The following is a 14,272-nucleotide window of genomic DNA, read 5'->3' as shown; positions in this document are numbered from 1 at the left end:
ACAATCCCAAGGAGACAGAAGTGATTAGCATATAAGAGCAGAAAGCGGAGGCTATGGGAAGCGACGAGATTAAAGCTACGGATGAAAACACTGAACAGAGAAAACCCTGTAAACCGCTGGGACAGTTACACAAACAGAAATACACACAGACAGGCACAGAGAGACTTCGAAAATAGACATACAAAGAGAGATTGACAAATAGGGAGGCTTGTAAAGGAAACGCGTTGAGACTTATAAAATAGGCATACACAGAGAGCGAGAGATAAACAGAGAGACATAAAAAGGGGGACAGGGGTACGAAGGAACAGAGGGAAAGCAAGCAAGAGAGGAAGAAACAAAGCCTGGCAGACTTTTACAGCGGCACAGCCTTCTACCTTGATACTATTTCTGTCACCCAAGCCAATACCGTGTGTTCTCTTACTTTGGGGTCTTAGTGAAGAGGCTGGATGACTCATCCGAGCTCACAGTGTTCTCACACACACACACACACACACACACACACACACAGAGAGAGAGAGAGAGAGAGACACTGAAAGAAGGAGTAGTCCCATATGAGCGGCGCGAGGATATTGTTAACAAGAGAAAGCCTCACAGACTCAGAAACACTTACAAGACAGAAGTGAATGAATCACTGTCAGCCTTGATTCAAGTCCAAACTCACAGCCCAAATCGAAAACACAGTGGGCCCCTCAATAAATCCCTGACAGATCCAGGAGAAATTCCATAGTGAAATCACACAACTATTTACCTCCCTGGCATTTAGAAATCTACTGATGCATTGAAGTAATTCCAATAATATCCTCTGAACTCTTTCTTGCCAACAGCAACGGTAATCTGCTCAGCAAAAGAAAGGAAAGAAAATGTGATAATAGACCATTATGGAGTAATCAGTAATGAAATTAGTGTACAGCATAATGAAGTGGTTCCAGCACTAAATCCAAGTAGGTCTTAAAACTATTCCCCCTTTTCAAACAGATGTCCCAAACCTGTACGGACACTCCCTATGGGCAACACTTCAGGGCCGCAAAGCCAAAATCTCCTCCTGTCTCAAGTCTAGGGTCCAATCTATTTGGATCCCAACCCAGAACACACACACACACACACACACACACACACACACACAAACACACATTCAGACAGTAATACTGTGACCACTTGCAGGAAAAACACACACACAGACAGACAGACAGAAAAACAGATGCACTGTCAGACAGACAGGCTGCATCCGCTGGAAGCCACACTCCCCTCATCCATCACAATCATTCACACTCTGACACACACACATGCACGCATGCATACACACGTGCACGCGCACATACACACACATAAACACGTGCACGCACACAGACACGCACCTTGGCAGCTTTACTATTACCACCTCTCTGTGTTTGGGACTCAGCCTAATGTCAGACTGTTTGGTGTGATGGCGGTGGGGGTGGGGGGGGTGGCAGTTAGCAGGAGGAACAACAGGGGACGCGAGACAACATAATAGAAATGGAACAAGGTCAGAATAATGAGAGGAGGAAGTAGGAGCATGAATGACGAGAGAGAGAGAGAGAGAGAGAGATGGAAAGAGAGAGAGAGATAAATAAAGGAGCATGGCCAATTAAGAAGCAGAAATGGATGGTGGCGTAAAGTTCAGACAGGCAGGCTTGAGACTTGATGGTGGCTGGTTCAAATCCCTAGACCGGCTGGTAAAATCTGGGCGGTGAAAATCGATGAAAATTGCTTTCCCCTCGACACTTGTTGAGGTGCACTTGAGCAACGCACCTAACCCCCAATTTGCTCCAGTTGAAATGCTAAGCGGCTAGCAGTAAAAGACTGTGATTATGCAGAGGAGCTCCAGGCGTGCAACTGCATGAATGTAAAGCAGGGTGGTGCTGAAAAAGAGCAAACTCAGCAAACTTTCCCCGGATAAATAAAGGTTACAAAACAAAACAAAAGAAAGAGAGGGAGAGACAGCGGCAGGTGTTTTGTGTCTAGAGCTACAAAGCATTAGAGCAATCGCTTCGGCTACAGTCTCAACTGCAAAATCAGGACTGAAACCTCTACAGCTTATTTTTCCTATCATCCACTTCCCCAATTTGACTATCAACTGCCTGTATTGTAAATATTGCTGATAGATAGCTAGATAGCTACAGTAGATAGACAGCTAGACAACTAGACTGAGAGATACATTTAGAATGAGATTATGTTGTTTATGTTTTTATGTTTTGATGCATTCTTGTCAAATAAATATACACATACACTATATCAGACTGAGCTAGAGAAAAAAAGAGATGTGAGAGATAAAGAAAAAATAATTAGAGGGGGGAGATTGGAGCTCTAAATTCCTCTTTTATTGGAAAGGAAATGAGTAGAACAGGAGAACAGAGGCAGATTTCTGAGAGCTGAGGAGTGACAGGGATGAGGGGATATTGTGTTCATAGGTACAATGAGGACAAAGGCAACACAGAGCAGGGAGGGGGAGAGAGAAAGATGTAAAAAAAAAAAAAAAAAAAAAAAAAGAGAGAGAAAGCTGCAGAGAAAGACAGGTACGAAAACTGGGACCAGAGAGAGTGAGAAGAAGAGGTGAGAAAGAGAGAGAGAGAGAGAGAGAACACAGAAAGAACAATCACAGAAATACAAATCCAAACATGAGGAGCGACTGTGACAGTGAAAGAGAAAGAGGAGAGAGGACTAGAGAGAGAGAGAGAGAGAGAGAGCACAGGTAAAGAGAGAGAGAGAGAAAGAGCGAGAAAGTAACAGGAACACAGTGAACTGTCTGTCTCAGCGTCACAACAGGTACATGTGAGAAGATGCTGCCACATCAAAAGACTCTTTGACACAATTTCCAGTTTCAACCTATTGTTATTACTGTGTCTAGAGATTTTGTGTGCATAAACAAAGACACATCAGTATCACAATAGTGTTGCATTGAAACTGGGGAAATGGAAGCACAGGGTTTTCTAAGACTCATATTCACTCTATTGTGGGAAATGTAGTGTATTCAAGCCACTTGTGGCCATGGGGCAACAAAGGCAGTGACAATAGGAAGCACCATGTGGAAGTCATGTATTAGGCTGCTGTGTGGTTCATCTGAAAGCCTCAGAGATATAAGCATTTCTCAAGGGAGATACAAAAACACTATACTGAATGTCAAGTAGAATAGCCACTGGCAATTAACTATGTTTCTGTATGTTAGCAATGTATTGTGTTCAGTCTATGTGAATAGTGTCGTGATTTTTCTTCGTTCTGTGCATTTTATTAGCTGTGGTGTTTCAGTAATAAAGGACAAAGTAGTAACAAAGTAGTACTACTACTACTGATATACATCCACGCTTAATAACAAATAAATGTCTTTAAAATCATATATAATTCTTGAACTGTGAAAATGAAAATCTATGATCTGAACATGTGTGACTCTTCAATTAATGCATAAATAATATTTTACATGAATGAAAATGAGGGATTTTGGCCACACCTCCATACCCTCTTCTTTACATTCTATTTAAATTCTGGCTAGGGAAGATCATTTTGCACCGAAACACAAAATACTTAGTAAAATTTCCATCCTTAGTCATTGAACTAGGGTTTGGCAAACCTGTAATGTTTAATTGTTGATATGAGAGACAACACCAGTGTATTTGTGGTCACACAAATGTGTGGACAGCTTTACAACAAGCCCCCTGCGGTGATCCCAACACCCGCTGCCTCTCACACTGCAGCCATCTTTTTGTACAGAGATAAATAAACAAAGTTGACTCCTAGACATCTTTAAACATTAAGACATATACGAACTGTTCTAATCTGCTGCTGTTTGATTTGACTGATATGTTTTTATTGATTGTTGTATCTTCTTTCCTATCCATAGATTTTTATTGGCAGCGTCAGTAAAAGAGAACCCCCACCCCAACCTGACCCTCCCTAACACACCTCCTGTCCAGTTCCCTCCCTCCGGCACCTCCTCCAGTCACCTCCCCAGAAATCCTGTCCGCCACCTGTGCCTCGCGCCCCAGCCCCTGGACTAAGCTGGCACCTGCGAGGGCACGAGCCAGGGCCCCCCCGGCGAGCGGCGTCTGACTGGCTCCAGACCTGTCGATAACTCGCGGCGGGTGCCACCGTGCCACGGGAGCCAATCCAGGCGCCGGATGAGGGGATGGATTTTGCGTTTCATGGCCAATGCACTGAGCCGCAGCTGTCGGGGTATTAAAGCGCAGCGAGCTACATCACCTCTCTAGACAGACTTACACAGGCACAGGCTATTCTCTGAATCTAACCAATGGAGAGGGCCGGCCTCCCGGAAGAGCTGCAACCAGATAAGGAATGTACGCTGCATTTATATGTATGTAAAAAAATTTAAAAAGAACACAGCGCGGGCTCTCCCTGAATCTCTTGTGCCTCCGCTGGAAATAATGAACAGAGTGTCCCGGCGATTAGCATCACCAACACATGGCCCATGAAAGCTTCAGCACTTAGCAGCAACCCCCCCCCCCACCACCCCCCACCCCTGCATGCATTCATACATGTGGCAGCAGGTGGATGACACACACACACACACACACACACACACCAAACGTCACATCCTATTAGCATGCCGCACCTGTACATGGCACGTGCTGAGAGGGGGGAAAAAAAATCACAAAACTGTGGAATCACACGGTAAAAGTGGCAGAAAAGGAGAGAGAAAGTGGCAGAAAAGAAAGAGATAGAGAAGGGCAGCAGATAGACAGAGAGCCAGAGAGAAAGGGAATGAGTGTGAAAGAGAGAAAGAACAAGGGAAGAGAGAAAGACAAAGAATGAGGAGGGGGCTGGGAAGGAAGCTGCCGTGGCATCCGCTCCTAGCAGCAACTACTGTGTCAGCAAATAATTAAAGGAGTAAAAAAAAAACAGCTGGGAAGATCAAAGTAACCTGAGGAGAGAGGGAGCAGAGGAGGACGAGTGTTAGGATTAGGGAGGGAAAGAGGCATCTATGCTCTAGAACCAGTCTGCCCATCCGTCCACTGGCAGGGAGAGGAACTGTAAGCTTTGGGTTCAAGCAGCCAAAGGAAACACGGGCGCTGCAGCTAAGTTTCAATTAAGTTCGGTTGTGGCGCAACGACCTAAAAATAGCAAGTATGAAAAGGAAGCTCTTCAATTCAGAGCAGAAGCAGCACGGTCTGCTGTGAATGGTATTTCCAAGGACCACTTACGAGTCAAGTAAACAAGGAAATTAGTTTCCTGCTGGTTGCAGGTTAAAAACAGTGAAACATTCATGAAACTAGCTGAGCGGCAAAGAAAGAGTTCCAGCGTGACGAATCCGCAGAGTCTGGCAAACACAAGGAAACCGAGACAGACCGGAGACAGTCGGATCTTAACCGCACCACGGCACCGACAGAAAAAATCGAACCAAAACATCATCCGCAGCACATCAGATTCATGATTTTCCCTTTAGGTAGGAGGTCTGTGTAAACAAGCCCGTGGCCCCCGTGCATCAGAAGCCCTTGATTAATTCATAACAAGGCTGGGAGAAGCCTGGGAGCCAATAAAAAGAATTTCTCATCATTAGACTGCAGCAAAGCAACACGACATGTTGAGATGTGAAAGTGCTGTTTGGAAGCCATGGCAGAGTGCATCTGCTATTGATCTGAATGTTCTCCCTTCTTACCTCCTTTCCCCTTTTCTCTTTGATCTGTTATTAGGTCTTGGCAGGAGTGTAGCAAGCATGTTTGTGTGTGTGTGTGTGTGTGTGTGCTCTTCTGTGCATTGTGACAGCCATGTTTATGTGTTTTGAGTGTGTCAATTTATTGTATACATATGGTATTTAGTGAGCGAGCATTAGCGAACATGAAAGTGTTGAATAACAACGCTTTAACAGGTTCCTCCCCATACACACGTGTTCAGTGTGTGTGTGTGTGTGTGCTGACAGGTAGTCAGGAGTGTGTGTGCAGCCCTTCTGTCTAGCATCACCCAGTACCGGAGACGAGGGTGAGAACATAACGGCACACACACACACAGCACAGATCTTGTTACAGGCTCGTCTCCTGTAATAGCTCCCTGGCTCCCTGCCTTCCTATCTGTCTCTCTCCTTTATTTCCTCTATCTCTCCCTGGTTCTGGTCAATAGGGGTCTCATACCAATGCTGATAACTGTGGGGTAGAAATTAATGATATTTGATAGCTTTTTGGGGGGTTGTTTTGGTGATGTATGTGTGTGTGGGGGGGCATGATATATAGCTCTTTGCAGTTGGTTTGACGCATAATCCTTTTTACGGAAACAAAATACTTTCTCAAAGCTCATTATTCAATGTCTCTAAAATATAGAGGATTCAACAAAGGTTATCTAACATCTAAGTACCATAATTTGTTTTCATTGTGTGCTGAATCATTTTGTAAGAGTAGGTCTCACTGTTCCCCAACTGGTGGATGTCTCATTTTGTAATAAAGCTCTTCATTTAAGGCTAATACTGTATATCCCTGAAGTTGACGGTTACTTGACATTCTGTATGTTTTCCTCTGGAGATGCAAATACTAAATCCTGCTTCTACATACAGGCGGTTTATATAGAATTGCTCTTTTTCTTCAAAGGTCTTATGTGAATGTGAAGATTAGAAGAAAAAAAAAAAACATCAACATTGGCCACTAATATTGGTGCTCCAACATGCAGTATATATCTGGCCCTGATTTTCACATTCCCTGTCTTCATGCCTCTACTTTCTCTCCCTTCATCTGCATATCTCACTCTCTCTCTCACATTTAAGTCCCAGTCGCTCTCTCCCCTCTGTCTGTCTCTCTCTCACACTTCATCTTTTTCCAACCATCACACTTCTATCCTGGCAGACAGACTTGCTGAGAAGATTTCCATGTCGAGCTGCGATGCTAGAGAGCCACCGTGGGTCTTTCAAGTCTGCAGAGCTCGTGCACACTTTGAACTCAAAGCCGTGAAAATTTCAGAACTTTCCGAAGAGCTCATTTGCATGTCGAGTGCGGGGCGTTAAATTGGAGTGTCTATTTTGGGTTCCACAAATGTGCAGAGAAAGTATTGCTGCAGTCAGGTGAAATCCTCGCAACTCCAATTTTTGGTCATTTTCAGGGTTTTTTTTTAGGTGAATTGAAGTATTGCATGGTGTCCTCTATGGGGTGAGAAAATTTTACGAATCCCTCTCAAAATCTTTTGTAAAATATCCAAAAATTGCATGGTTGTCAATCTACAAAATAAGGCCATCTCTCTTACTTCTGGAAAAGCTGACATTTTACAAGGTGTACACCTGACAACGGCAATATGGATCTAAATAGTATGCTTTTAAATATACCAATGATATGTACCTCTGCATCCTCTCCTTCATCTTTAGAAAAAAGGCCTATGCATATCTCAATATCTCAATATCTAATGAGAACATGTAATGTACTGTAGGAAAAGTAGAATAATATTACTATGACAAATGTGACAAATGGGAAATGGTTCAGTGAGGCCTGAGATACATATATATTTTGCATTAGGCACAGACATCTGCATGCATATAATTATATATATTTGACAGAAGTGTGTTTCCATTCTCTTCTGCAATTATGTTTCTGCATTACTCACTGGGTCCTCCAGAGACTGCAGTGAGCTGTGGGCAGAATTAGCTTATTGTCAATGTCCTGCAAAAGCCCGGTGTCTCTAAACTGGATGTTTCACAGATCAAGGAAGAACTGGCTCATTATTGGTCCTGCATTTGATTTGTTATACATTGCAAGGCATTGTCAACAGGTCGAATTGGTCCAAGGATCTTGAAACATATCTTACAAATCTGGGGCAATGTGAGCTGTATTTTTGAGTTTTTTCTAAAACAGTGGTCTATTAGCTTTGTGCTTGGTATGCTATCCCAAACAGACGCAGCAGGAGGATGACAAATTCTGCGAAGGCCACCTCTCACACGGTGAACAGGTCTCCTCAGGCGGTGTGGATACAGATACTTCAACACTGAGAGACGCTGAGCTGAATCACAAATGAGAGGCCCAGGCTGCCAGCACATTATCCTTACACCCACAGAGGCTTAGCTGTGATTACTGGAGCAGCTCTGCAGTACACACACACACACGTATACAGATTAGCAGTGCACACCTGCGCCTACACATGTACATAAATGTGCAGACATACATATTGTACAAGTTCTGTTTATATCCAACTATATATATATATATATATATATATATATATATATACATATCATATCTACTCTTTTAAAAAAGGCTAATAATAGCGAATATGCAGAGGATTAAACAGCCTGTAAGAATTCCATCAATAGTAACGCAATGTGGGCTTTTTGTACATATATCATTTGCATATACAAAATAAATAGAAATATGTACAAACAGCTATTCAGTGTTTATTCATTAAGAAAACACTGCCTTCTCCAAATATGCCATGTGCAGACATGCAGACTCTGAGAAAAATCAGCTGACACACACACACACACACACACACACACACACACACACACACACTAACACAGACACATATACGTAATCAAAGCCACTGTAATAATAAGGTTGCTTTTCCTTCCATATCTACAGACCTTGTAGGATACCTAATGTGTAACAAAGACTTGGCCAGTCTAGTGTCAGTTTGAATACTATTATTATACTACGCTCAGCTTATTCAACACAGAGCAGAGGAAGCCAGCGGACAAACAATGGCATGTGATGCAGCCATAGAAAATGGATAGACAGGGTATGTCCTGATATATAGTGGCATAAACAAAGACGGCAGCTGAAGAATTTGTTGACACTTTCATGAGAATGAGCATTGTTTCATGCATTGACTACTCCCTAGTCAAATCAGAACGTTTAGGAGAACGGCCACTTGAATGCTGAACCAGCTGATCCCTTTGCTATGGCAACACATCAGCTTTCTGTGACTCAAACGCTGTACAAATGCTCATTTCCATAACATTATCAAAAGTGATGTAGCAGACATCTTAAATGCCCAAATGGCCATCCAAGAATGTTAATTTGAATGGGAATGCACACAGTCTATTCTAAAATATGCTATATCCGCCAAAGCCTCCAACAGTTCACAATGCTTCCTGATAGAAAGTCCAATATGTTAATGCTGCCTGGCAACACATTTCCAGACAGTAAAAAAGAACTTTGGCTACTGTTGCTTCACAACAATATTGGTTCCAGAAAGTAACAGTTGGATCACCGTAAGTTTCAATCCTTTATTTGATATATTTTTTTAATCCAGGGCTCTGCTGCCAGAGGAACAGGTCACAGAGCAACAGAAGGGAGATGGCAGCGGACTTATTGACCCATGATGCAGGAGGAAGGAAAGCTCCACAAATCAATACACCCCACAGCACAGTATAATCTTTAGCTCACCTTGAATCTACCTTGCTTTATTCACCTATGTATGTATGTTTTTAGTCACTTTCAAAGCAATGATATGCAGGGCAACTTTGATGGGCAAAAAGGAGTTGCCTCAACATTGTTGCTTTACATCACATGGGAACATTTAGTTGCCAGGAAACATTTGAATAGGTTTCTGACACAGTGCCTCACGTTGTAGCCTGTTGCTGGGAGTGTTTCCCATCTACACTGCCCAGAAATACTTAAAGACCACATCCTACAAAATACCACTTCTCATCATTCATTTTCACTGCATCGCCACCTCACTCTCTCTCTACTTCTCAGTTCTCCATCTCTGTCACTGGGTCCCTTCGTAAATAAATACCTCCCCCCACCAACCCTTCTCTTGGTTTCTCTCTCTCTCTCTCCCCCTCACTGCCCCTCTCTCTCTCCCTCTCTCTCTCTCCCCAACACCCATTCTAACACAGCAAAACACCAGCTCCATAGACTCCCATTGGCTGCCAGTGACATCACTTGGGGCAAAGTGTCGAGTCAGACGCCTCTACGCTCTTTCTCTGACAGCTGTTGCCCCCTTGTGTTCACGGAACGAACCGCACCCTTTAAAAGGCGCTGCTGGAGAATAAAGTATTCCTTGAGCGCTGACTTCAAATCAGCTTTCCCAACGCCCTTGCACATCTTGAGCATTAGTGGAGACACTGACCCCAGATCAGTGTGGATGGGTGACTTCACCCTACTCCTATCTCAGTCATCTGATCCCAAACAGGAAGCTCAGATGTGAAGAAAGTAAATTGGCTTATATTAGTCTAGCCGCACACAGACCATTAGAGTGAATTAGGATGTAAGCCTTCCTAGACTGAGCTGATAATTAATACTAACAGGATTGTGCTCACTCTCTTCCTCTGGTGCTAATGGTTACTTATGGTGTAACCTGCCCTCTGGTGTTCTCAGGTTACCACAAGCACGTCTCATTCACTGCTTGACTTTCTAGTTTAGGGCTTGTTTGTTTAATCATATTTGCAGGTATGCCAGATATTGTGTAGTAAAACCCACTGTAATCCAGACTGAGTACAAGACAGATCCAGCCTGTTCTCATATTATGTTAAATATATTCTGTATGCACTCAATAGGGATTGAGATACTGAGGTTCTATTTCGTTCATCTTCAGTATTATAATTGTTGTTATTGCATTTCTGCTTTAATATAACCACTATTAGTGTACTCATTGGAGAGTGACAGTAAACATGGGCGAGAGTATAACATGCGACAAAGGTCACAAGTCAGATTCAAACCCACGACACCACAAGTACACCAAGACACCACACATGGTGTGTGCCAAAGCCTGCTGAGCAGCTACAACACCTCTAGACTCTAGATTAGTCAGCTAAAGGGGAGGAATTTGAGTAGCTCAGTTTGTCTGACTTCAAAGCCATGGAAGTTGGTTCTAGCCAGAACGATGAAAAGAGTCAGACTAGATTAGTAAGCCAAACGTCACTCACAACCTTCACAAGTGGAATGCTGGAGAGTTAAATATGCTTTACTTTACATTTTAGCCTAAATACAGCTTACATTACATGCATAAGCACATATCACACGCCTATTGCGAACAAGGGAGCCACCATCCCCCCAATAGCATCCCCACCCCACCCCACCCCCCCACCCCCCCCCCCCCCCCACCCCCCCCCCCACACACACACACACACACACACACTCGTTTAGTGTGTCCTACCTTGCGGCTGGTGTAGTGGGCGTGCTTGGCCAGCTTGCCGTTGAGTCCCTGTAGGAAAACCTCATCAGTGACTTTGCCCACATTCATACAGGCTTCGTCCAGCACGGAGAAGATGCCCTTATGCTGCTGCTCCACCAGGTCCACAATGATCTGGTTGTTGAAGTAGTCAATCTGATCACATAGGACAGGGGGGGGGGGGGGGGGGAGTCAAGTTAGGGGCAACACATGTATACAACAGGTTATATTTCTGACAAACACATGGATAAGAGGATCTTTAATGAAACAAGTCCTCCTCTGAAAGTCTTGTGAATCTAAAAAGGGTAAAGTGATGGAAGATCATTTGATTTTAACTATTTGCCAAAACTATAAAAACATACTGTATATATTGAAAAAATGAAGAATTGGCCCCAAGGATGGCATAGGAAATGTAAATGAATGGGTAAAATTGTTCCCCACTCATATAGACAAGACAGTAAACAGAGTAGGACAAAACGTTTCCTCCGTACATGTTTCCAGGGGATGCCTTCTCTCTGGTACTCTTCCTGTTCCTGCTTCAGCACCAGCTGGATGAACAGCTGCTGCAGCTTTTCATTACAGTAGTTGATACAGAACTGCTCGAAGCTACAGTACAAGAAACGGGAGAGACAGAATGTGCGTTAATGGATGAATATGTTCATATTTCTAAAATGACAGCTATACTCCTTGCTCTGTTACAACCAACAAAATGAAAGGATAAAACAATAACTAGGGAGACAAAAGGGAATGTGTGAATGGATACAGCCACTGAGTGAAAGATTTGATATGAAGATGCATATTTGTTGATATTAATCCTGCATATACCTAAAATCTCTACAGGGTATTGCATGGAAACCAGGACTGGCAGTAGTGGCAGAATCTAGTCCTAACCTGTTGTTCTGGAAAATCTCAAAGCCGTAGATGTCCAGCACCCCGATGACTGTGTTCTTCCCATGGACTCTGGCATCGTAGTTTTTCACCTCGATGATGTCATTGATGCGGCCCACGATCCAGCAGAACAGACGCTCATACATGGCCTGAGGATGACAACATATCCAGCAATTGAGAAAAAACTGACTCTTACAAAATGATTGCTGAAATGAAAGTAGAACTCATGAGATGATATGGCAGTTGTTAGCCATCTTGAAACTTTTGCTAAAAAACTACCATTTTACAGTGCTTATTTTTGAAATATTGAGCAATGAATGTGAGATAACATTTTCCCCCTGATCTTTATATTCTGTAAAATGATGTTTTTGAATAAATTTCATGTATTTCTCTAACCGGGTCAGTGCTATTGACACAAGAAATCTCTGTTCAGTGGAGGCCTGGATGATGAAAGGGCATGAGCTTGGTGCAAAACTTGAGTAGATAGAAGCTCTGCACCAGTCATACTGGAGTAATGAGCCATGCTGAAGGGCTGATGTCAGAGGGTGGAGCAATCATGAAACGAAATGAAATGAAAAAATATCACTACCCTTGTCATGCAGGGAGTGGAGACTCATCAGAAGTGGGTCCACCTTCAATTTTGGCTCTCAACCCATAGTTTTAGAAACTGGTGTCTACTGGATAAACCATTGTGTATCTATTGATGCTGCAAAGAAACATTACCAAACTCCTATACATATTGAAGGCATAACAGATTGGAACCAGTTTAGCCTGAAAGCAGGGAACACTGGCCAGCTGGTCAGGCTAAAGCGCCTTGCTCAAGGGCACGGAAGCAACAGTGTGGCAAACAAACAACAAGTACAGATGGGTAGCTGAGGGTGAAAAACAGTGAGTCACACATTTGTGCGCAACTCACTGAGCTGGTCCTGAAACTGTCTGCCTACACACATTGCTTCCTATATAGTCTTCAGCCTCTGTCTGGAGTCACAACATTGTGACTCATGCTTGTGTGAATCAGTGTGAATCGCAGTAAAAATATCACCAAGTACTAAGCAGAATGTCACAACATCGAGCCCTCTGGCTGCGAGTGGCCAAAAGTTTTTTCTTTTTCGTTGCGAAGCCCACTGCAGTGAAAGTGGAGTGGCTATTCTTGAATTGAATGATATGAATGAACAGCATGAACTTTAAATAAAGTAAATAAATGAAACAACAATAACCTTGGCGAGAGCGTCCCGTCCGTAGTTGGCCTCCTGCGCTGTGTGCTGTTTGTCGATGACGTCCCGCCCCGTGGCCACGGTGCGGTACAGCAGGGCCTTCTCCACGTTCTCCTCCTTGGTGGACAGCAGGTCTCCGATCACAGACACCACCTTGGAGTTCTCTATCAGGATCACGTCACCGTCCACCCCAAATGTCAGGTTTCCCTGGGAGAGAGGCCAGAGAAGATGGCTTAATGCATACTGAAAGATTTGTTTTTCTTCCAGACTATTTGTGGGGCGTTTTTGCATTGGATAGCATATAGTGAAAAGAAAAAAGACATGAAAGGTGGGAGAGAGCGAAAGAGGAGATGAAACGTGGCAGGGGTGATGGGATAAGAAACAAAGCCACTGAGCAACCAGGATATCAGGAGAGCAGTTCATCCTCTGCATGCTTTTTACTTATTTTCAGACTAAATATGAGCCTGAGCGAAGTTTCAAATCCGTAGAGTCACAGTACATGGACAGTTTCCCAGGCGAAGACAACTGGTCCACTTTGATGTTATGGCACTAATTCAATCCTTGTATAGAATTGGCAACTGGCACAGAGCTGGGAGTTGGTATTATCGGGTATTACCAGATGTAGGATGGTGGCCAGGATCTTGTAAACAGTCTGAATCTCGTCCCCTGTGAAACCGATCACTTTCATGGCATCGGCCACGGCTTTGAAATCAGCACCATCATTAATGCAAGACTAGAGAGACGGAGAGAGAGAGAGAGAGAGAGAGAGAGAGAGAGAGAGCGAGCGGGAGAGAGGGAGACACACAGAGTGTAATCAACTTTTCAAAAATTCAGAAGAACATGCATGTTGTCACAGCATGTTGCACTGCATGTGAGGTCCTGTTGTGCTTGTCTATGTATTGTATATGGACTGTCAGTTGTCAATATGTCCAATATCACCAATTTCACCAAGAAAAACATACATTTATTGTACTTGATGACAAAAGTGCTTCTGATTTTTGAAACATTTTCCTAATTCGGGACAACTTCAGCTGGCAATTACAAAAAAAAAGAACAAAATTACAAGGTTTCTGCAAGACACTGACAACATATTCCTCACACTTTCTTCCTCCCTTTCT

At 43.4% G+C, this 14,272-nt stretch overlaps 1 protein-coding gene across 1 annotated transcript in view; it reads right to left on the bottom strand.

Moving 5' to 3' along the window:
• The window catches only part of myo1d (myosin 1D), an 85,572-nt gene that overhangs the window by 48,110 nt on the left and 23,190 nt on the right, over positions 1–14,272 (bottom strand). The window contains exons 7-11 of the mRNA XM_071910064.1: positions 13,771–13,887; positions 13,158–13,361; positions 11,944–12,089; positions 11,544–11,658; positions 11,038–11,208 (exon numbers count right to left, since the gene is read on the bottom strand). Coding sequence (XP_071766165.1) covers positions 11,038–11,208; positions 11,544–11,658; positions 11,944–12,089; positions 13,158–13,361; positions 13,771–13,887 — 753 coding nt within the window. The remainder of the gene's footprint in view (positions 1–11,037; positions 11,209–11,543; positions 11,659–11,943; positions 12,090–13,157; positions 13,362–13,770; positions 13,888–14,272) is intronic.

The sequence above is a fragment of the Centroberyx gerrardi genome, chromosome 20 (assembly GCF_048128805.1).
Source record: "Centroberyx gerrardi isolate f3 chromosome 20, fCenGer3.hap1.cur.20231027, whole genome shotgun sequence".
Taxonomy (NCBI): Eukaryota; Metazoa; Chordata; class Actinopteri; order Beryciformes; family Berycidae; genus Centroberyx; species Centroberyx gerrardi.
Note: the sequence above shows the minus strand (reverse complement) of the source record. Positions and strands in the feature narration are given on the sequence as shown.